Raw genomic sequence first — 24,706 nt, forward strand, 5'->3', positions numbered from 1 at the left:
CCAGATTTGACTCTGCATAGGTGGCGCTATTGAGCCATTTTGCCACATCCACTTTAGAAAACATATCATACCTAAAGTTTCGCCATTTCTGATGTGTGTGCAAAGTTTGTGACTTTTCGAGCAATTAAAAAAATAATAATAAAGAAACGGAGCGATTACAATAGAGTCCTTGCACCATCGGTGCTCGAGCCCTAATAATAATAAAGCGGAACAATTATAATAGGGCGTTCTTAGGCCATGAGTGTTTTTTAAACAAGTGAAAGTTTGGTGCAGATTGGACTTTGCATGTTTAAGTTAGTGGAAAAATTGCCTTTTCCTGTTGCCAGCAGGTGGCGCTCTAATAAAAATGGAATAATGTTCTTTTGATGTGTTCAGGCCTGGACTGTTATCAAACATGTGAAGTTTAGCATTGTAAAGAATTGTAGAGAATTCAGTAAATATGTAGGTGAAGTGCTTTAAAGTGGAAAAATAGAAGGAATTTTTATGTTGAATACATTTTGAAAGTATTTATAATGTATGTATGGTAAATAGTAAAAAGTGAAATGCAAGAATAAGTCAAAAGGGTTGCAAACAAAGAGAATGGCATTTATTGTTGTAGAAAGAGACATGTTATGGTCATTAATGTAAACCAGTCTGACAAAAATGTCATGTGATACTAACATTGTTTGGTTTGTGTTGAAAAGTGACAAAAATGCAAAAGGAACTGCTGAAAGTATGTAAAAAGTTTGTGTTTTCCTTGTTGATTAAGGTGGAGGCCATCTTGTCTGTATAGGGGGTAGACTATTTTTCCATGTTTGAGGAAAGTTTTGTTGTGTTCAGAAAGATGATGTTGTCTGTGTGAGTAGTTCAGTGGTGTAGCATAGTGTTGTATTGTTTCACTGTAGTTTTTTTTGCTGAGTCATCTGTAGGTTGTGGCAAGACAGCACTAATTGCAAAATACAGAATGTGAGGATTTGCCTGAGAGATTGAAGTTGTTATTGTTTTCATTCGTTGGATGATCAGTGATGGGGCTGCTCCACTTGCTCCACTTGCAATGTCATTGGTTTGTTGATTGTTGATGTTATTAATATCTGTTCTGTAGAGAGACAGAGAAGGTGAGTGAATATAAGATGAAGAGTATGTGTACAAATAGAGAGGCTGTATATCGGAATTTGCCAAACATATTGAGAATATTAATAGGATATAAGAAAGTTACATTTAACATAAAAGGTAATGATTTTTAAACATTTGTGTAAACATTATTAAAGGAAAAGGAATAAATTGCATCTTTTAACTTTCTGGATTTGTGTAGCATAGGTATCTATAAAATACATATCATATTTTATATTAATAAAAAAGCAATGTTTTAGGAATGCTGGAGTTAAAGTTATAAATATACTTTATGTCTGAAATAAAAGGGGTGTGACTTTGTGGTTAGGGGGTATTTTAGGTGTGTGAGACTCTTTATTGTAATGGGCTTTCAAGGATAAGTTTGTCATAGTGAACTGGTGGTGGCGCTGTTCAGTGCATTGTAGCTGCAGTAAAGCGTGCATCACAATACTGTAAAAGGTAAATATTTTGTGTCATGTTTAATGAGTGTAAAGGATTTGGTTTTTTGTTGATTTTGTAGTGAGATATTTATAAATGCATTATATGTGTTTTGTTGTTGCAGGAAAATGGCATTTACAAGTCCGTCCAAAATTCCACGTGTGGAAGGGAAGAGTTTGTGTTATTAAGAGATCAGTTTTGCTCATTAGCAGTGAGTATTATGCATTTTATATTGTGTTAAATATATTTGTATTAACACTATATCAGTGTTAATGCTACATTTCTAAAATTGTCAGGATATACTGTAATTGGCCTATACAGTTATTTTCTTCCTTTAGTTATATGAGGTAATTTGTATATATTGTATTTTTTTGGTGCTCAAATTAAGTATTTATACATTGTGTAAAATTTAGTTTATTGTTTTATAATTGTAAAAAACTATACATTTATTTACGTAGTAAAATTTATTTGATGTAGTTTTGGATTTTGTTTCCCCTCAATAATAAAAACCTTCACTTAAAATCTGCATGTTGTGTTCACTTGTGTTATCGTTTACTAATATTTAAATTAGTTTGATGATCTGAAACATTGAAGCGTCACAAACATACAAACAAATAAGAAATCAGGAAGGGGCAAACACTTTTTCACACCACTGTACATTGTTTCTACATCGACCATATATTCTACATATACACATTCTACCATCTACTACACATAGACATCTTACATCCACCACCCCGTGCCTTTAATCACGCTGTGCTGCCCAACCCCAGACTGGGTCAAACCAACTTGCAAAAATTGTGATCCAAACAAAGAGACTGCATTACTTTTTGTGTTTGAATATTACGATCCTCTGGTGTTCGTCTGTGCAGTTTAGGGGTATAACAGTGTCAGTTGCGGGCCTTAACTTCAGTGGGGACGTACCCAACTCAATCCACCTCTTAATATCACCACTATCACGTCACAATTATAGAAACCATCAACACAATACAAAAACGCAATATTTATATTTATTTATTAATTTTATAAATTTATATTAATTTTATTTATATATATATATAATTTTTTTTTTTTTTTCATTTTTTTTTTTTTATTAAACAATTAGCCATAAACAAACAACGTGGCAATAGCAAGTACAATTTACATTACAATACACAGAACAGGTGCATGAAAATACAAATATATACACACATTTAGGGGAAGAGGGAAAAAATAAATAAATACAATTTGTAATAATAATAAAATTACAATAAAAAAGGATAAATATAAACAGGGCTATGGTTTATTCTTTAAATCATTTTTCTAAAAAGGACAAAAGATTCATTGCATTTTTCCTTTTAATCACTTTTTCACTGTGTGTGGTTTCTCAGAGGGAGGAACTGTCAGTCTGAGACAATAGAAATACTCAAAGAGAAACAGAAAAAAGAAAAGGATTGCAAATTGGTTTACATAGAACATGTGGGAATTTAAAGCAGAAGTCAGAAAAACACAGGTAGGGACGGAACAGAACTCACACTCTTTCTAGTGTGTAAAAACAGATCCAGACCTGGATGGTTGCCCACCGAAGAGAGGTCGAGACCCCCAGCACAGCAGGCACAGCGAGGTCAACAGACAGCCCAAGCAACAGCTCCGGCCCTCGGAGACTCACCGCAGACGTCACCGCCGCTGTACGCTGATGCACCATGTTGGTATCCAGATCTAACAGTAGAAAGCGCTGCCTCGTCTTCAGTAGCAGTTCACACCTGCTCTCATCATCCATCATGTAAATGGGAGACTCACCCAGGAGAAAAACACAGGCCTGAACCAAGAGAGGTAGACTCCTAAATGACCTGAAATAGCAGCCAAGGTGAAGAAGTATCTCACCTGGGACACTGGAAAGCTGCAGCTCAGTTAACAGCACAGCATGCAGTCACTCTCAGGTTTCCATCCTCATTTCTCTTCACTCACCTAAGAATCTTCAATTCCTCAGCAATTTCCTGCGACTCTTTGGGCTTGTAGAGGTTCAGCTTTCTGTTCCTGTCTTTGATGTCCAGATTTGTCTCATCTTGCTGCTGCTTCTTATAATCAGATCCCAAAGTGCCCTCAGCTGAACTACATGTTTCTCTAATTATTTTTCTTCTGTATCTTACAGTGATTCACGGTATCCTGGAGCTCTCGAATGTACGAGAGGAACATATTAGAACTCCAAACCATATCTAGTTCAACCTTCTTTTTTTCCTCATTCCATTTATTTCTCTCAAAATTCAAAGTTGCCTTCAGCTGAGCAACATGGTCCTCCAGATGTTCTCGTTCTCTAATCAAATTATCTCTCATGCTCTGCACAATTCTTCTCCTCCTCACAGTGATTTAGAGAATCCTGGAGCTCTCTAATGGTCTGGAGCTGTAAATTGTTATTCTTCTCAATGTCCAGTTTGGACTTCTTACTTTTCTCCTTCCACTTATTTCTCTCAAATTCCAAAGTGGCCTTTAGCTGAGCAACATGTTCCTCCTGTTGTTCTCGTTCTCTAATCAAATTATCTCGCTCATGCTCTGCACAATTCTTTTCTTCCTCACACTGATTCAGGGAATCTTGAAGGTCTCTGACGGTTTGAAGATGTAGGATGGTCCTCTCCTGCATGTCTTGTTTGGCCATCTTTATTTTTAATTGCCATTTATTTTTTTCAAAATCCAAAGTTGCCTGCAGCTGAGCAACACGTTCCTCCAGTCGCTCTTGGTGTCTCATAAAAGTATCTTTCTCATGCTTTGCAGTCTTCCTCTCTTCTTTACAGAGATTCAGAGTATCCTGGACCTCTCTGATGAGGTGTAAGTTGGTTCTCTCCCTCATGTCTAGTTGATCCTTCTTGCTTTTCTCCTCCCATTTATTTCTCTTAAATTCCAAATTGGCCTCGAGCTGAGCAACACGTTCCAGCAGTTGCTTTTGTTCTCTCACCCAGCTCTCTCTCTCACGTTCTACAGCTTTCTCCAGTGCTTCATGTATTTTCAGGGACGGCTGGAGCTCCTTGGTCGTCTGTTCCAAAGTGACCTCAAGCTGAGCAACATGTTCCTTCAGTTGTTTTTGTTCTCTAGTCTTGTTTTTGTTCTCTCTCTCACATTCTACAGTTTTGTTTGGTTCCCTATGGATTTTCAGGGAAGACTGGAGCTTCATGGTGGGCTTTCCCTCAGAAGCCAAAGTAGCCTTCAGCTTTTGCAGCGTCTGTAGCAGAATGGCTTTCTCTTCTTTCTTTTCTTTTATCTTCTCTATCTTTGGATTAGAAAATGCATCCAAGTCTTTTACTACTTTCTTCATGTGTTCCAGCTTCTCATTCTTTTCAGGGATCTGCTTAGATTTCCTCTTTCTTCTGGTTTGAAAAATTTCTCTAAACCTTCTGAAGAGCTCCATGTTTACGTGTCTTCACTCACACGCACAAAACTCGGAAATGAGAGAAACAGAGCTGCGTTCTGACTTACATAGACGTTGCCCTACTGTGATGTCACACCAAGATGCTCCGCCCTCCAACCTCTTTCTCTCGCTCACTCTCTTTCTTACACGCACACTCACTATGTGCATGTGCACATAACAGAGGGAAAAGGAGGATAAAATATCATGTCTTCACAACTTTTCCGTTGTTCCTGAGAGAAGAGCGATATTACAGTCATAAATAAGATAAAAACGGCTGTAAACTGTGTATAAAGCGAGTAAAGGTCAGCGGGACTCCATGCTCTCTGAGGACGGACCGGGGCTAGCTTAGCATGCTAACTTCAGTAGATATCTCTGTTACATAATACATAGAGGTTTATAAGCCTGCATTCTAACTAAACTTTTTATTTTTAGTAAGGAGTTAAATGAATCTATCTATCTATCTATCTATCTATCTATCTATCTATCTATCTATCTATCTATCTATCTATCTATCTATCTATCTATCTATCTATCTAAAGACTACATGTGTGCAAACATCATCACAGTATGATCCATGTGGAAGTGCAAATATATTGTGCATATAATCCACTGGTGGGCGGTCAGGGCCAGTAAAGCCTCCTCTGCTGGCCTCAACACTATCACAAGCGCTGACCTACATTTACAACTTAAATTGTAATATTTGTTTCATGAAATTGTATTAATTATTTCCCAAAAGTCTATTCTCTTCATTTTGTAGTGTTTCTCCAATCAGATTTCAGCCTCTTTGTGCTGCCATGTCAATCGAATCCAGGGCCTTCAAAGTCTGTACTGCTGGCCTTTTATCTCAGTCTCTAATAGAAATGAGGCCAAGAATAGAATCAGCATTTTTCCATTGTGTACACATGAATACATCTGAGTTAGACTTTTTTATGGCTATGTAGGAAGATAAATTTATTTAGTTTCGGACATTCTTAAAAATAAATTTTAAAGAAAAGCTAGACATTGTGAGGAGGTCGGCTAACCCCGAAGCTAGCTAGCTTGTCTTAGCCCATGAAAGGGTTTGTTTACCACTTTAAGACCAGTGAATACGAGCGGAATACTGAGTCTGCATCTCTGGTGAGTAGGTTGTATTTTATTTACATTTTCCACTGATATAATCAATATTGTATAAAGGGTGTATGTGGTCATCCACAATGCTGGTGGCTTTGTGAGACCAGATGAGGTTCTCCACAGGTGAACACCAAGATTGTTGAGTCAGCACCAGTCTATTATCCACTGCATTTCCTGTCTGAAAGCGTCTCGTCGTTCTTGTTGAGGAGATTTGGTCATGTGACTGCCAAACTTGATGATTGGAGCTGTGCATTGCAGCACAGTCATGATTCACAGTGTGAACAGCTGGTGACTGAGGATACAGACCTGGGGGATGCAGTGCTCACTATAATAATCACTACAGTAGTTTCTTAGAGTTTTGTGGCTTGGTCTGATGACAAAGGAAGCTGATTTGCGTTATGCATTTGATGACGGCTGGGGGAACGCGCTGTGTGCTGTTTTTCCTCCATGATTCCAAAGTCTTCAGAGCTGCTTCAGGGTTGCTGGGTGCCAGATCATGAATGGCATAGATGACTGAGAGCTGCACTTCCCATGGCATACCTGCACACAACATCCAATACAAATTTAGGGTCTGCTGAAACACAAAACTAAACAGCAGAGAATAAAGACAAAGATCGATAAAAACATTTTAATTTGATGCTTTAGAAATACCTTTTGAGAAATTTTGCATTCCAAACTGATTGATGCTTCTTGCCAGGTTTTCGAGTGACGTTCGCATGTTCACCTTAAGTCCTAGTTGACCAAGTCGCCCTGTTTAAGAAGGACAGAAACAACGAGTAAAAAGCTGAAGAATCCAGGAATAATGTGAGATGTTGCTCTGAAACAGGATTTACAGTAAACTTACCAAGTAGCCTGAACACTGCTGCTACACAGGCGTCTCGGAACGGTGTTTGCTCTGTTCTTGCTTGCATCAGCCAAGTGTTCAGGATCAGCCAAAGATCCTTCCTAGTAAATAAAAAAGAGGAGAAATGGATATGTTGAGGGTCTTTGTGGTGGTTATGGAGCCGCCATTGTGGTTTTACGATCACTTGTAAATTTTATGCAACATGAATGGGAACTTTGCAATATTTTAAACGACCACTAGATTATTGACCGTTAATGGAAAAAGTCAGGAATAAGAACTAGGTCACAGGTTAAAGGTGCTTTTTACTTGTCACATGTACCTTACAGCACAGAGAAATTCTTTCTTCACATACCCCAGTGATGATAGAAAGCCGGGGGCAGAGCACTGGGTCAGCCATGACTACAGCACCCCTGGAGCACAAAGAGTTAAGGGTCTTGCTCAAGGGCCTAAAAGTGGAACTTGGTGATCCTGGGGCTTGAACCCCCGACCTTCCGATCAGTAATCCAGAGCCTTCACCACTGAGCTACCACTTCCTGAAAAAAGACCCTCTCATGGTGAAATACTTACCGCTAAAGTTACAGAATTCTCTCTGACTGTCTGAACACTGATCCTGGAAACTTCATTTATAAATGCACAATAAATATTTCCTCACAAAAACATCACCATATCAACAATTACCCAATTTTTCCCTGTGAGATCTTATTGTATTAAATAGAAGATATAAAAATGCCACCTACATATTAACTTTGCAGCTGAAATACTCTCAGCACTGATGTTATAGAAAAATAATTATTAATTCCTGATCATTCAGATTTAAATATTAAAAAGCTGAGAATTAAATATGTTGAAGATGTTTTGCATTCAGTACCGTATAATATTGGTAATGGTCCAAGTCCAGCCCAGTTGTGCACACAGAAGATCCAGGCTGAAGATGTAGTTCCAGGTAGCAGGGCAGAGATCATAACCATACCAGCTGTTCTCCAGGAACCTCAGACTGCTGTCTTCCAGAAAAGACTTCAGGGTGCTGGTGATAGCATTGTGGATGTTTCCTGGAGGCTCCTGGCAAAAAATACATCATTATTTAATACCCAGTGCAATAAAACACTGTTTGAGTGACAGTGTAGTTCAATATAAATGTTTAAAGAATTTGTGCCACTAGATTACACTGATACTTGGAAATTAAAGGGAGATTAAGAAGGCAGTAAAATACTTGATAAAGTCCAGTTTAAAAAACTCACTGAGAGGAACACTGAGGATCAGCTTCTTACCTCATCCCAGTGCAGATACTTGGTGAGCAAGTGAAATATCTTTCCCTTTGCTCTCAGGTTGCTCACTATGTGAATTGCTCGGCATAAAGAACTTTCATAGGACAAAAAACTTGGCCATGCTGTCGCCATGACCATAATCACTTTGGGGGCTTCAAGGAAGTCTGCAAAGCAACAAAACAATAGAATATAAATACACTGTAAAAAAAAAAAAAAAAAAAGACATTGGATATAAAAAGTTGACACACCTTATAAAATTGCACCTTATCAAATTGCAGACAGAAATAACAATAAAGCTAATATGAATATGCAAACACATCTAATTAATGACAAAAGATTAATTCATTCAACCACAACCATGTAGAAAAATTTGTTGGTCCAACACATTTTCTCACAAACGTATTTCCCATAAATCTAAAAGGTATGTTTGGTGCAAAGCCAATACAGAGCATCCTCCAAGTAAATAATACAAGAAACAAAACCCCTAAAAGTCCAAAAAACACATCTATTTAGTCCAAGCATGCAGCAAAGTAATCCAGGCATAAACACAGAACAAAGAGCCAAAAAAACAAGAAGGCAGAGAAGGGAAACAAAACAGAGAAAAAAAGCCAAAGAAAATGTCATAAAAACAGGCAGGCAAACCGGTGGAAAAAGGGCAGGAAAACCTCAGAAAGAATCGGAGAAGAAAGCGATATTCCGGCAGAGAGGGAGAGTTCTTAGGGTTCTTAAATACCGGGCAGCGCGGGAAAACCTCAAAATTGCCGCCGATCTGGAAGTGCACGTTGCAGAACCGGACGTGCGTGCCGCGAAACCGGAAGGCACAAGCCGAGACGGGTTTGAGACGGGAAACGTGAAAGGATGGGTGGATCCGGATGGGAGTTTGAGGCAGACCGCAACTGTGTTGATCACTTTAGAAATGGGACAGGGGCCCGTGTGTGTGTGTGTGTGTGTGTGTGTGTGTGTGTGTGTGTGTGTGTGTGGAAGCGTGGGGCAAGTTTCTTGCATACAGCCTTGAGAGAGAGGTCTCAGGTGGACAGACAGACCTTCTGGCCTACCCGGTACCGGGCACGGGACATCGTTTGCCATGAAACCATGAATGGCACCTTGGCCCCCTCAAGCCAATGACACCACTTCTCTAAGGCCAGCTTGATAGCCAGGAGTTCCCGTTCACCATGAGTGGTAGGAGATAGCGATTCTTAACAGTAATGGCATTAAGTCCCTGATAGTCTTTACATGGGCGAAGGGTTTGTCCTTCTTCTCCACAAAAAAGAACCCAGCCCCAGCGGGGGAGGAGGATGGGTGAATACTCCCAGCACAGAGAGACTCCTGAATATACTGGTGCATGGCCTCCTGCAGTCCAGACAGATTGTACAAACGTCCATGGGGAGGAGAGGTTTCAGGCAACAGGTTGATGGCACAGTCATGTGGCGGTGTGGTGGAAGGAGGATGCTTTGACCTTGCTGAAGACGCCCTAGGTCATGGTAGACTGCCGGGATAGAGCTGAGATCAGGTTGAGGCTCCTGACGTGACGAGACAGGTGCAGGGCCGGTTGAGGAGAGACAAAAAAACCAAGCATGACACGAGCATAAGATGAGGGGATGATCAGGAACGGGAGCCACTCCTGGGGAAGAAAGAGATAATCCAGCAGAGAGGGGGAGAACCCGGAAGACCGTGACATTGTCTTCTGTAAAAAAGCTGAAAATAAAGAGGAGTTTCACATTTCAACATGACAATGACCAAAAGCACATATCCAAATTAGCAAAGGCACGGCTTCAGAAAAGGATCATCACAGTACTGGAATGGTCCAGCCAGAGCCCAGACCTCAACCCAACTGAAAACCTATGAAATGACCTACAATGAGCCATACACAGGAGATCACCTGCAATTTAAAGAAACATTTCCGCAAAGTAGAGTAGATAAAATCCCAAAGTGTAGATGTGGGAAGTTAATAGAGATTATTCACAAAGACTTGATGCCATAATAAAGGCAAGTTGTGCTTCCACAAAGAAGTAGTTTTGGGGGATTTTCAGACTTTTGCAATCAAGCTGTGATATTATTTAAAAAGTTACCAATTAATAATTATTTCTTTTGTCTCTGGATATTTATATTTAAAAAACCTGCCATTTTATAAGGGTGTGTAAACTTTTTACACCCACTGTACATCACCAACAAAAAGACACAATTTACTTCTCAGTATCAGTGTCCAGATCATTTTTAGTAGATAAATAATGAAATATCAGTATAATCTCACCTTCTTTAAGGAGTCTGTAGACGAGAGCATGTGCTTTGTGAGAGTCTCCTCTCTGTTGACACACGCCTACATAAACCCTACAGAGAGACTGCAGGAGATCATGTCCCATAAACCCTCTCTCCACCTTGATCTTCTCCAAAATCACAGACAGAAACGTCTCTGCTAAGGACTAAATAAGATGGAGGAAATTTTTAAGCTTCCAACTGAATAAACATGTATTTAAATCATGTATTTAAAACAAATATTAGGAAGTTAAGACTTGACTGTAGACTGGGTTTAGGAAAACTATTAGATATTGTATAAACCAAAACCTAGAGTCAAAATGTAACATGATAAATCATATCTACTGTTCAATTTAAGAACATCAGGACCAGTGAATTATGGATCAACTTTCAAAAATGAGAAACTCAAATCCACAGCTAAAGAATAAAGTGTTTAAATCGCATGCACACTAAATAAAACAGAAGATAAGAACTGACCTCGTTTACACAAAACTCAGAAATGACGTGTTTCTCTTCATCTCTCAGAACAGGAAGTTCACTTGTTCCTGTGAGAAGTGCATGAATCCTGTCTGTAGGTAAAACATCAGAACAGGACTTTTGTAGTGTTTCTAATGCACTGGAGATGAGAGATTGTGTTGTGTGTTGTGTTTACAGGATCAGCTGAAGCAGCATCAAGTCGAGGCTTTTGAGCTTTCCTGGGTGGTGACATGTCTGATCCAGTTCTCTTTGCTGTGGGCTTTGGGTCTGTATGAATATAAAAGAAAACATGCACAATAAAATAAACAATAAAACAAAGCTGCATGTTTTATTTTGTATAATAAATTTAACCTACAATCTGATCATTACTGGCATCTGCTAATCGCCTGATCCACGCGTCTTTTATGTTTATGGTATTTGAATCTTAATCTGCATTTACATCCACCTTTTTCCTCATTACATGACAGAAAGACGTCATTAACTAATGAAAGATTAAGGCTGACACTGACAAGACCCACAATACTTACATTTACATTTATATTATTTGTCACACGCCCTTATCCAGAGAGACTTACAATATTTCTTCCTAGATCTTAAAAAATGACTGTTACACATTTAGGTTCATTAAGACGGTGAAGAATTTGCCTTGTCAACACTTTCTCCATTATTGTTCCAATACTTTTGGTGATAATGTACATACTAGGTTTAGCACATGCTAAGATTAAACTGTATATCCACTAAAATTAGATTACAACATGTCACATTTAAATACGTTTATCAGCTTCCTGCTTGTTTATTTATTATTATTTTTTTTAAATAATTGTATTATTAATTATTTGTGTTAATTTATTCCATAGTCAATGCAAATACAGAACACATTAAAATGTACAGAAACTTAGTATTAGAGTTTTTACTGTTACCTTTGTTCAACTCGTTCTCCACTTTGTAAAGTTTTTCCTGTTGAGAATCGAAAACAAAAAGCAGATTTAGTTTTATTAGTCACATTTCTCACTAAAAGTTCAATGATGTCTGCATTTAAAAATGGAAAGAAAGTACCTCCATTAAGCGAAAGCTTTTCTCCATGCTGCTGATTTTGCATTTCAGGCCTCGGATTTCCAGATTTTGTCTGGTGTTCACTTCTGTAAAATAATTTACAAAATGAAATGAAAAGGTGCTCAGATCACATTATCACATTATATGTTTATTTTAATAGAACTGAATCATGCAGTAATAATCAACTTGTACTTTCTTACACACCTTTAAGTGCCAGAAGCTGGTTTTCAACACTGACATTTCTGTGGAAGGGAAAAGAAACATTTAGATAAAACATTATATAATATATTATTATATTACATATTATATAGTATCACTGCAATGATTGGAATAAAGTATAAAGAGCAAAAAACATACTTGTGAGTGTTGCTGAGTAGCATAAGGCTCTTAATGGCCTGAAGCTCCTGCTGGCTTATGCTCGCCTTTTCCATTTCTGTATTAATGTTTATTTTATTCTACTTAATAATAATAATAATAATAATAATAATAATAATAATAATAATGTTATTAGGTTCAGCAGGTTCACAGAATAATTTACGAGTCACTGTTCTATAAACAATAAAACATTTTATTTTTAATGACTGAAAATGCTACAAAAATATCACATGATGAAGTATAATAATGCAAACACACAAAGATCCAAATACAATTTCCAAATGATGTAAATATTAGTAAGGGGGATTTAACAATAAATATAAACATTTATGAATAAAAAGTTCCAAAGTGGGTTAAAAAAAAAACAACCTAATAATAAACAATAGATAAAAATATTAAATCCACAAATGTAGAATTATAACACAACTATATAATATTAGCAAACAATATTTATAAACTGTAACATATTAAGACGTCTCTGAATGACTTAAAACAGGAAGAAATGATTAAAGGAGCAGAACTGGAAGAAACAGCAGGACTGGATGCAGATGAAGGACTGGATGAAGGAGATGGACTTTGAATTGTTGCTGAAGGATCCAGCTTCTAAATGTCCCATATAATGAAAAGAGACTTTTGATAAAATAAGTGTTAAAGTTAAATAAGTACATTAAGAAAACAATGCATACATTTTAAGTACTTTATTATTGCAATTTCCAGCAAAAATATTACATCACACAGTAACAAGAGATTTATTTTCATTCACATTCACATGCAAAGAAAAAATTAATGAAATGAGAAGAAATAAAACTGCTGAAATTTAAGAAAGAAAAAATCCAATGTTATTTAAACTTTACAGAAAAAAGGCATTTTCTTTTCTTCTTGTTTACACTGAAATAATGCAAACAAATTCACAAATAAATTCATTAATTCGCTGCGGAGGAAAAAAATACAAACAGAAACCACATCAGGAACTTATTGAGCACCATAACCGACCACGTGAACACTAGGCTGCTTTTCAGGCCAAGTGATGGCGCTACATGCTCTGTACAAGTCTGTGATGAAAATCTACAAATGTTTCACGGATTCTTTCATTCCGTCGTACTTCACCTTCATGGTACAGTAAACATCCTGGTACTGTTCCCACTCCTAAAACACAACCATGGAACAGAGGCGCTTTAAACTTTACATCCATTCAATCAACAAGAAACTCAACATCTCCAACTAGAAATACAATTTTTCTTCTCTTCAAGTTCATACAGCATGTGGAGGAACTCATCATGTACTGCTTAATGCAAGGAGTTTCCCACTTACTGCCATTAACCTGCTGCACTTCCTGTTAGTCTGAAGAAGCTCTTCCTCTTTCAGCTCAGCTGAGGCTACAGTAAGTCCATGTCTGATACCAGTTTGTAGATCTCTTTCTGTAGCTGAACACTGGACTCCAGCACCTGCTCGTGTTTCTTCTCAGCTTCATCCAGAAGACCTGGAAGTTTTACAAGAAAAAGCTTGTTGGTTTAATTGACGTCTACACACACATTTAAACACTTGATACCTGTAGTGACTCCTTGCTATAGGTTACAGTTTCCCTCAGATGATTGTACTGGTACTTCAGGACACTGTGAGTCTCTCACTCCTGCTCACACTCCTAAAACACTGCTATGAGGAAGAGGATCACGGATTCAGTCATTAATGTTCACATCCACAATGAGACTCTTTTACACCAGGATTACGTTTCTCACCTTGGTGTTGATCACACACTCTCTGTGTGTCTCACTGAGCCGTTCCTCCAACTCCATCACTCTGTCCTCCAGGTTGGATCTCTCGCTGTCCACCGGTACACGGGACAGCAGACTGCAGTTCACTGGAAGTATTTAATGTTTCTTCTGATGAACACAGAACAAATCAGCAGCCTCTGTGGTGATATTTCACTTATTGTTCTCTATAAAAATAAATGTGTAGTAGACTTATCACCATGTGTTCTCACATTCATAAAAATACACCCAAAAAGTGTAAAATAATCACACAGATAGATAAAGTAACATCACAAAGATTTGAGTGAAAAAAATAAATATAAAAGTCTTCTTCTTTCAGCTGCTACCGTTAGGGGGCGCCACAACGTCATATTTTTCTACACTACCCTGATTTACATTTCTGTCTCGTGAAAAAAAAAAGAATTATATAATATATAAGAAATTCATATCGAAATAAATTAACTTTTCATAAATTTAGGAGAAACCCACCACTTCAATGAGATTACAATAAAGAAAGAGAAGAGGAGGAATCAGGACAGGAAGTGACATCAGCTTCTATTATCAAGGCATTTAAGAGAAGCACCCATTTTGGTCAGGTAACTACATTTTTAAACACAGATATGAGTATAAACATGACAAATCAACAGTTTTGTATGAGTTGAAACAGGACATGTAAATTGAACAGGGTAAATTATACACCTGTAACATCTATAGGTTTAAAACGAGGAAAAGGGTTGTTACGTCACAGGCGATGTGGGCGTGGCTAAATAACGCTGATGTGAAGCGCAATCCAGAGATTCATCGTGTTTCATCTGTGAGTTTCTCCATCAAACTATTTTCTATTCAACATGTTTCTATTATTTATACTGTCATTTTCTTATAGGAAAGATTTTTTATACTTTTGAAGACTTTTGCGGAAGTATTTCTTCCCGTGATGCATTGCGGGATGCATAAATTAACCAGTTGAAATATATATATATATATATATATATACACAGTGGAACCCGGTTATGTCGATGTCCTAGGGGGTCGCCAAAAAGCATCGAGGTAACCGATGATCGAGATAAACAAAAATCAAAATGGCGGCAGTATATTAACGTGCTTGAAATTTCTTTATGTACACGATGTGCGTTAATAAATGAGAATGTGCATGCACGTGTTTTGGAGGGTTTTACGCGATTTGTTTGATGGTCATGCTATAAAAATGTACATACGTTTGTTAACAACAAAAGGCATATGTGCACCTACTAACAGCAGAGATTTACCAGTATACAATACAAACCACCGTCCATTCTCCATCCAAACCTTTATTATATTCTCCAACATTATAAACACACAGATCACTCAAAAAAAACAGCGTCTGCACAGTGCCGTCTCACATTTAGTCCACATGTGGAAAGAAAAGAAAAACATAACTAAGTGTATGATAACGTATGACCATCAGGCTGAAGTAATCCACACAAACACACAAAGCAAAGTGTCCGAAAAAACTTACAACCGCGATGCCGAGGGGGAGATAAGCCGAGAGAGAGAGAGAGAGAGTTTGTGAATGGAATGGCGCACGGCGCGAAGCCGGAAAAAAACCCCGGAAGATCCAAAACGAACCGGAAACCAAAAACGAGGGACAGAAAAGTCTCAAACGTGAACGGCCGAAAGGGGCGTGGCAGGTGCTTTCTCGGCCGCTTTCTCTGAAGCTCCCGCCTTCAACTTCTTACCGAGAGAACCGTGCTCCTTACCCTGCTCGCCCGCGCGCTCCGTAAGGAGCACGGCTCTCTCGATAAGGAGCGACGGTAAGCAGTTGAAGCCTGGAGCGCCGCGTTCCCGTTCTTCGCATAACATTTAACAAAAAAATGCATATGTGCACTTACTAACAGCAGAAATTCACCAGTATACAATACAACACCTGTAGTATCTGTAAGGTTTGATTTTTTCACCACTTTCGCGAGTTCTTCTGCGTCTGCACAGTGCCAATCGACATAACTGACGTTAAAATTTCTAATTTTCCCCTATTGTGCTCGAGATATCAGGGTTCCGTGACATAAAAAAAGTCGACATAACCGATGAAAAATGCGTAGAATAAAGCGAGAATTTGGCGGTTCCACTTCAAAAACGTCGACTTAATAGGGTTGTCGAGGTAACCGAGGGCGAGATAACCGGGTTCCACTGTATATATAAAATATAATTAAATTAATTGAGTGAACTTTTTCCTCTACAATGATCGTGTCAATTGTAAAGATCTCTTGGTATAAATACAGTATGTATGGAGTTCATCTGCTGGAAGTTCATGTTTAATGCTGCATGTTTTATAGGATTTATGAGCTGAATAAATGTTTTGATATTGGTTTAGTTTTAAAACACTTCTGTCGAGAAATTACAGACTCAATCATAGACAGTATTCCACAATCTCACACCATGGCTGTATAATAATTGCATGTGCACATTTAGTACTTATAATTCATTGTTGATATATTTGTCTAGAATACATTCAGAGAAAAATGTGGTACTTGAAGACGGTAAATATTTGGCAGTTAATTACGCATTTCACTTTAAGCAGCTATTTGTGGAGAGGGACATGTTTATTTATTTAAATTCCCTACATGCAATGCCCCCCTAACCCTAACCCTAACCCTAACTGTAACTCTACCTCCCCACCAGGTGTGGTGCCACTGTGCACTGCATATTACTGCATACCCCATATTTGCACCCCTGGTCAGACACTGTGAATGACACACATGTGGTACATGCACACAGCTCCAGCCTGCTCTCTCTGCTGCTTTGCATGACTCTGTGTTGTTGCATTTCAAAACAAATGTATCATTAACAGTAGGAAAGGCTTTTTGCTGGTTAAGAATCGGACACATGTGAAACTCACATACTGGTGCTGTATTTAATAAATCGTGTTTGTAAAGCAAATAAACCAGATTGTGTGTGTGTGTGTGTGTGTGTGTTTGATTTTCAGCTCTCGAACAGACATGGATCGCTCTCCTTATGCCCCTGACAGCCCCACGGAGCCCACAGCGCCTTCTACAGCACCATGCACAACACCCTGCACCACCACCACGTCTTGCACCATGGAGGTCTCTGAAGCCCAGGTTTTCTGTAATGATGACCTCCCAGACCTGGAGTGTGCCGTGTGTTTCAGTCAATTCAACAACGTCTTCAACACACCCAAAGTGCTGCAATGTGGCCACACCTTCTGCCTGGAGTGCCTCGCACGCATCAACATAAAATCCTCTCAGCCCGACAGCCTGCAGTGCCCTCTGTGCAGAGCGTACACCCCTGTGCCCACCCTGGGCCTCCCTAAACTGGCGACAGACATCGTGGTGCTGTCCTGCCTCCCCGAGGCCATGCAGCGTGTCTACAGCATCCACTTCAACCGCAACAGAGGCAAGCTGCAGTTGAAGGGCATCCCCAGCTCTGTCCCACCTTCCCCGAACCGTCAGCACCGCAGCCTGGACCTCGGGGAGCAAGTCAACACTGAGCTGGAACAGTATCCACCCAGCGGTGTCTGCCCCCGCTTCATCCTGATCATGAAGATAGCATTGTTTATCATCGTGGTCTCCCTCGGCATCACTGTTTTCATCTTACACAAAAATGAGCTATGGCCTGGCATAATTGCACACGATTCACCTTGACTGTTGATTTGTGTAAAGCTGCTTTGAGACAATGTCTGTTGTGAAAAGCGCTATAGAAATAAACTTGACTTGACTTGTTAGTGTTAAGATGTTTCTCACAGTTTCACACACACACATTCCTTTGTCTGTTCAGTGTCTATAGAATATTTACGATGTTAGTCTGTAAGGAAAACAGGGAGTCTATTTCGGGCTCACACATCTCCGGCTAGTATATCCTCTTGTCTAAACAGGAAACAAGTTTCGGTCAGAATTTTCTCTTCCCTGTGTGTATATACACGTTCTGCTGCCTGCAATAAACAGAAGAGGAAGCATTTGCTGTGTGCCGTGTAGTTCTTCTTCCCTGATATCAGAAAGGCCTACAGGCATAGCAGGTCATATGGAAAACCTCTCCAAGAATTAAGTTTTGTTTGGGCATGATAAAAATCTAACAGTTTTGGTGTCAGAAGCGAGATACTTTCAGCAATATCCAAAGGGAAATCACGCATCAAGGTAAGTTTTAAGATACTTCCTTGTTTGCGGGGATTGTCCCGTATACCAGCCAATAGGGCTGCATATGTGTTCGTGTCTTGGTTATGCATTAATTGTTGAATTAATGATAATTTCCTTTGGAGGGATGATTTTGTCACGACATTGGTTTCCTCACCTTAGATGTAAGATGCAAGATTAGAAGACGTTTTTTACGGTCTGTCTAGTACAGGCGATATTGTCTGAAGTATCCAAAAGAATCCACGATAATTTTTATATGCCCGAAAAAATAGATTTATGAAAAATTAATTGTTTAAAAAAAAAAAAAAAAAAAAAGTGAGAGAAAAGGAACTAAAGAAAAACAGACATTTTGAAAAGACTTCAATCTTGTTTTGGCTTTATAGTCGATTTTTTTTCTCCTAACTTACAAAATTTGTGATCCAATTGGAGAGACTGGATTACTCTTTTTGTTTGAAGACTGCGATCCCCCTGGTGCCTAGCGCAGCTGTATTGTCTAAGTGTTATGTGTTGTGTGTATTGTCTATGTATTAAGTGTTGTGTGTCTGTTCTTTGTTCTGTGTAAAGATTGGATGTATAGGAATTGTGCTGGTTATTGAACTAATCCTTATTTAGATCATTTGGCATTATGGAGTAAAATTGTATTACATCTAGATACTTTTTCCTAGAGATTTAGATGCTGCTTGAGGTTTCTGCTATGCTCCAGGTTAAGTTAATCCGTTATGCTCTGCACTGCAACAGGAAGTGGTGCATTTCAGCCTCAGCACAAAACTCAAGGAGGAGGTCCTAGAAAAAAGGGGAAGTTCATCTATTAGGGAATAGATAGATTTCCAATTTCATGTCCTGTAACTCACCTTTTGCCTGTAGTGACACCGACTGGTACTAATTTTATCATAGCTTTACAATAATTCCAAACTCGCCTTTAAACCTTTTAGGAAGAGATATGATGCACAAAATGAGAATGGAAATTCTGTTTTTTGAAACCAATGTCTCCCTGTCTTTTTCTTCTGTCCTTATGCTATCAACTGAGCCACAGAGGTCCTGCCTGATGAACCAAATTTAGGTGAAGTTAACCCTAAATTATGGGCCTCTCACAAAGATGAGGCAGGTTTAATCCAGGTAAAACCGTATCATGCACTCATGAAAACACATCATCCGATTTTTGTTAAACAATATCCATTGTCGAAAGAGAAGAATGTTGGCATTGCTCCAGTTATTGACAATTTATTGTCACAAGGTGTTTTGATCGAGACACAAGACCGTATAACACATCGATTAATCCTGTCTTGAAGGCAGATAAAAAATGCTGAAGGCTAACACAAGATTTACGTGAGATTAATAAATTAGTTATTCCGTTAGCTCCTTTGGTGCCCGATGTAGCTACCATTGTTAACTCTATACCAGCGACTCACAGAATTTTTTTACTGTGATTGATCTTTGTTCTGCTTTTTTCAGTGTCCCTTTGGCCTCAGAGACGCAGCCACTTTTCGCATTTACCTATAGGGGACGTCAATTCACCTGGACCCGTCTTCCTCAGGGTTTTGTTGACTCGCCAGCCGTATTCTCCGCTGTAGTGCACAGAACTTTGGCTGATATCCACCTTCCAGAAACAACCTGGATCCTTCAATACGCAAATGACATCCTTATCACATGACTGACTGAGCAGGACTGCTACACAGCATCAGTGATTGTCTGCAATGTCCTGGCTCAGGCTGGATTTATAGCTTCACATCAGAAACTACAGTGGGTGAAGAGAAAGGTCTCATATCTGGGCCATGTGATCTCAGAAGGCCAACGTAAGATATCGCAGGACCGAGTGCAGCTTGTGACTGGGTTTTCAAGACCTCAGACTGTGAAACAGATGCAGAGCTTCTTGGGACTGGTGAACTAATGCAGAGCATGGATCCCTGACTGCGCACAGCATGATAAAATTTTGCGTAGTGCTATTGATCACAAAGCTCCTCCATCACATCTCATTCTGTGGAGTCATGAAATGACTGACAGTTTTGCTGCCCTCAAGAAGGCTATACAGTCTGCTCCAGCTCTAGGTCTTCCGAATAATGCTAAGCCTTTTCACCTCTATGTGCACGAACGTATTAGTACTGTAATATATGTACTATTGGTACCAGCATTCTGTGATAAGCCTGCCCTCTAGTGGTGACTTATGTAGTGCCGTATTAGTAATGGCAGTTCTGAATAAAAACCATGTGAGTTAACACGACTCAACCGTTCTGCTGCATATTATTCTTCTGACAGCATACACAACAAAATTGGCGACGAGGATGGGATTTATAACTACAACAAGACTTTATTGGACATGAAACAGGAAAAGAAGGATCGTGAAAAGACAACGTGAGTCACATGAAAGAAAGAGAAGCTAATTAAAGTGTAAAGCTAAACTGCAAACGAGCAAAAATAAAAATAAAAATGTCAATGATTGGAACAATCACCGCGTTTGAAAGCAATGCTGAGGATTGGGGAACTTATGTGGAAAGAGTGGAATTATACTGTGAGGCTAATGCCATTGCAGATGATAAGAAAGTGGCTGTTTTGCTAAGCGTGATGGGAGCAAAGACGTATGGACTGCTCCGTAGTTTGTTAACCCTGAAAAGCCAGCGGATAAAACGTTTCAGCAAATAGTGAACATTCTAAATGAACATTTGAACCCCAAACCCCTGTTAATTGCGGAAAGATTCAGATTCCATAAGCGTAACCAAGCAAAAGGAGAAAGCATTTCTGAATATATAGCTGAGCTACGCCGATTGTCAGAACATTGTCGATTTGGAGCTGGACTGGCAGATGCATTAAGAGACAGGCTTGTGTGTGGAATGCACAATGAAAGCACACAAAAAAGACTATTGACAGAAAAAGACTTGACACTTGATCGTGCACTGAATATAGCAATATCCATGGAGACTGCAGCAAAAGATGCATTGGAATTGCAACAAAAAACAATGGAATGTGCAACAAATAAACTGTCACTGAAATTGGAAAGAAAACAGAAATGTTATCGCTATGAAAAATGTCTCATGATGCGAATGACTGCTGGTTCAAAGATAAAGAGTGCAGGAAATGCCATAAAAAGGGGCACATCGAACGTGTATGCAAAACAGACAGACTGAAGATACAAAAAGACAGAACACACAAGGTGAAACGTAAATCCGCCAATGTATATCAAGTAACTGAAAATGAAACAAACACGAGTTCAGGTACAGATGATCTTTCATGTTTGGAACTGTACAATATTGAGGAGACAGATCGAAGAGTTATTTGGCTCACACCGGAAGTGTCAGGAGTCAAACTCAAAATGGAGTTAGACACTGGATCGGCCTTATCGGTCATTTCAGCAGCTGATTACCAGCGACTGTTCTCAAAAATACCACTGCAAAGCACATCAGTGATATTAAAGACCTATACTGGTGAAAAAGTGTCTCCGAAAGGGAAACTACAAGTAATTGTAAAGTACAAAGGAAATCAGCAGCAATTGTACTTGTATGTGTTGGAAAACGGAGGGCCTGCATTGTTCGGACGTGAGTGGCTGAGGAAAATACCTCTAGACTGGCACACTATAAAAAAACTGGATGTGCCCCAGCAAGACACAGACAAAGAGACACTAAAGGCCCTAGCGCAAATTATAGACAATGCAGAATCTGTGTTTCAAAAAGGAATAGGAACACTTAAGGGAATAAAAGCGAGTCTGGAGTTAGAAGAAGACACTCCTCCAAAATTCTTTAAAGCTCGCCCAGTCCCGTATGCAATTCGTCCCAAGGTGGAGGCAGAGCTGGATAATTTGGAAAAAATGGAAATTCTGACAAAGGTTGAATGGAGTGAATGGGCAACACCCATAGTTCCAGTGATCAAAAAGGGCAAAGCAGGAGATGTACGTATTTATGGGATTTTAAAGTGACCATTAATCCAGCGCTTCATGCAGTACAGTATCCCCTGCCACGCATTGAAGACATTTTTGCATCTTTGTCTGGTGGAGAACACTTCTCAAAAATTGACCTGGCTCAAGCTTACCTTCAAATGGAGATGGATGAGAAATCCAAGAAATTCTTGACAATCAACACACATAAAGGGCTCTATCAATACAATCGTCTTGTTTTTGGAATTGCCTCTGCCCCTGCTTTGTGGCAGAGAGCGATGGACCAGGTGTTGCAGGGTATACCAGGAACACAGTGTTACCTGGATGATATCGTTGTGACGGGAAGGATGATACAGATCACCTCAGAAACTTGCAACGGTGCTGATGAGATTGTGTGAGTATGGACTAAGAGCCAACAAAGAAAATGTGAGTTCTTTAAGTCTCGGATTTCTTACTGTGGTCATGTAATAGACAAAGATGGTCTACACAAGTCACAAGACAAAATTGAAGCTGTGCTAAATGCACCACACCCACAAAACGTGTCTCAACTCCGATCATATCTCGGACTTGTGAACTATTACCACAAATTTCTTCCAAACATCTCCACTGTACTACATCCTTTGAACGCACTGTTGCAAACAAGGACACAGTGGAAATGGTCAGACAGCTGTGAGCAAGCTTTCCAAAAGACCAAAAGGCTCATAACTTCCGATATAGTGCTAACACACTTCAATCCATCTATGCCTATCAGACTGGCGTGCGATGCATCACCATATGGAATTGGCGCAGTGCTGTCACACAAGTTTCCAGATGGTGCTGAAAAACCGATAGCCTTTGCATCTAGATCACTAACGACAGCGGAACGCAACTATGCACAAATAGACCGTGAAGCACTTAGTCTCGTGTGGGGTGTAAAAAAATTCCACCATTATCTGTATGGTCAACGGTTTACCCTGATCACAGATCATCAGCCCTTGGTCTCGATATTCAACGCTCAGAAGGGTGTCTCAGCGATGGCCTCAGCACGGTTGCAGCGTTGGTCGCTCTTTTTGGGTGCTCATCAATATGATATCGAGTACAAAGGCACCAAACTACACGGTAACGCGGATGGCTTGTCGCGTCTTCCACTGAAGTTGACGGAAGAGTCAAAGGCGATGGATCCAGCTGACATGTTTCAAACCTCAATCATGAGTCAGTTTCCTGTGACAAATGCTGCTATTCAGAGAGAAACCCGCAATGACCCGACATTGTCTAAGGTCTATGATATTACAGTACGTGGGTGGCCGACAGCAGGGAACTCGCTGTATCCGGCGTTCGCAGCAAGGAGAGAACAGCTTTCTGTGTGTCAAGGAACTCTAATGTGTGGCTTGCGAGTTGTCATTCCCTCCAAATTGCGCAGTAAGATGTTGGACATACTACATGAAGGACATTTGGGCACTGTGAAAATGAAAAATCTTGCCCGCAGTTACATGTGGTGGCCGGGAATTGACAAGCAGATTGAAGATCTGGCAAAGGCTTGTCCAGGATGTCAAAGGACCCAGAACTCTCCACCATTAGCTCCTTTGCATCCTTGGGAATGGCCGTCAACACCGTGGCAAAGAGTGCATGTCGACTTTGCTGGGCCATTCAAGGACTCCATGTTCTTAATCGCCGTGGACGCGCATTCTAAGTGGCCTGAAGTTGTTCTAATGAAGACAACCACATCCGAAAAGACTGTTTCTGTGCTAAGATCAATATTCTCCAGAAACGGGCTTCCAGAACAGATATGCACGGATAATGGACGACAGTTCGTCTCAGAAGAGTTTCAGAAATTTATGAAGCTGAACGGAGTCAAGCACATTACATCCGCACCATACCATCCTGCCACTAATGGCTTGGCCGAAAGGTTTGTACAAACGTTCAAGAAAGCAATAAATGCAATGGACAATGACACCATCTCACTCCAACACAAAATAGACAACTTCCTTTTCATGTACAGAAATGCAACCCACTCCACAACTGGTCAAGCGCCAGCAATGATGTTCTTCAAGAGGAATTTAAGATTCGCTTGGATCTCATCAAACCTGATGTTCGACGAGATGTGGAAAACAAACAGTTTGTGCACATGAACGATAGACAAGCAAGAAACTTCCAAGTAGGACAAGCAGTCTTAGCACGTGACTACAGACAGGAAAAATGGCAGCCAGGTACCATCGCCACCAGAACTGGTCCCTTGATGTACACAGTAAAGGTTGGTGACAACACATGGAGACGGCATGCAGATCAGCTGGTGAATCGTCAGGCAAAATCCTCACTGTTATCTGTTCCTGATTCATCTGACGATGTTCCTGATTTAAATGGCAAGGTCAATGATGCTGTTGAGACTGCCCCTCTTACCTCGGTTACCATGAACGATTCTGAACCACACATTGATAATCCTGATGTGACGGCTTCAGTTACGCCTGGACCGCACCGGGATTCGCAGAGACGTTACCCTGAGAGATGTAGGAAACCTCCCCAGAGGCTTGATTTGTAATGTGTTGTAATTGCCAACATTGTTCAGGTTTATTGTGATTGTTATGCAGTGAGTTGTAGTTGTGTGTTTCTTGTTTCTTGGGTGATTAATCTAAAAGGGGAGGAATGTGTAATATATGTACTATTGGTACCAGCATTCTGTGATAAGCCTGCCCTCTAGTGGTGACTTATGTAGTGC

The 24,706-nt window shown here is 39.7% G+C and overlaps 2 protein-coding genes and 2 long non-coding RNA genes across 6 annotated transcripts in view; 1 reads left to right on the plus strand and 3 right to left on the minus strand.

The window, feature by feature from the left end:
- Window positions 1-564: 564 nt before the first annotated feature.
- Window positions 565-3,795, minus strand: LOC124384767. Of its 2 annotated transcripts, none has more exons than XR_006925582.1 (2): window positions 3,042-3,795; window positions 565-1,075 (listed from the first exon to the last, which is right to left on the minus strand). It is a non-coding gene; the product is annotated as an uncharacterized LOC124384767 (long non-coding RNA). The 2 variants fall into 2 exon arrangements; XR_006925583.1 differs by lacking the exon at window positions 565-1,075 and adding an exon at window positions 2,847-2,931.
- A 2,223-nt stretch (window positions 3,796-6,018) lies between these two features.
- LOC124384581 (little elongation complex subunit 1-like) overlaps window positions 6,019-24,706 on the minus strand; it is a 256,093-nt gene continuing 237,405 nt past the window's right edge. The window contains exons 13-14 of the mRNA XM_046847552.1: window positions 6,668-6,766; window positions 6,019-6,556 (exon numbers count right to left, since the gene is read on the minus strand). Of these exons, the coding sequence (XP_046703508.1) occupies window positions 6,354-6,556; window positions 6,668-6,766 (302 nt within the window). The 3' untranslated portion in view covers window positions 6,019-6,353. The remainder of the gene's footprint in view (window positions 6,557-6,667; window positions 6,767-24,706) is intronic.
- LOC124384723 lies at window positions 13,223-14,231 on the minus strand. The gene is made up of 3 exons (XR_006925530.1): window positions 14,020-14,231; window positions 13,595-13,763; window positions 13,223-13,429 (listed from the first exon to the last, which is right to left on the minus strand). It is a non-coding gene; the product is annotated as an uncharacterized LOC124384723 (long non-coding RNA).
- Window positions 14,767-17,681, plus strand: LOC124384619 (RING finger protein 225-like). 2 transcript variants are annotated; one of them, XM_046847625.1, is made up of 2 exons: window positions 14,767-14,845; window positions 16,991-17,681. In XM_046847625.1, exon 2 carries the CDS (start codon window positions 17,004-17,006, stop codon window positions 17,664-17,666), a length of 663 nt encoding a protein of 220 aa, XP_046703581.1. In that variant the 5' UTR covers window positions 14,767-14,845; window positions 16,991-17,003; the 3' UTR covers window positions 17,667-17,681. The 2 variants fall into 2 exon arrangements, with proteins under 2 accessions (XP_046703581.1, XP_046703582.1); XM_046847626.1 differs by lacking the exon at window positions 14,767-14,845 and adding an exon at window positions 16,198-16,285.

Source organism: Silurus meridionalis, chromosome 4 (assembly GCF_014805685.1).
Source record: "Silurus meridionalis isolate SWU-2019-XX chromosome 4, ASM1480568v1, whole genome shotgun sequence".
Lineage (NCBI taxonomy): Eukaryota > Metazoa > Chordata > Actinopteri > Siluriformes > Siluridae > Silurus > Silurus meridionalis.

Excerpts from the sequence above, each read along its gene's own strand:
- LOC124384619 (XM_046847625.1), top strand. The coding sequence starts at position 17,004 with ATGGATCGCTCTCCTTATGCCCCTGACAGCCCCACGGAGCCCACAGCG.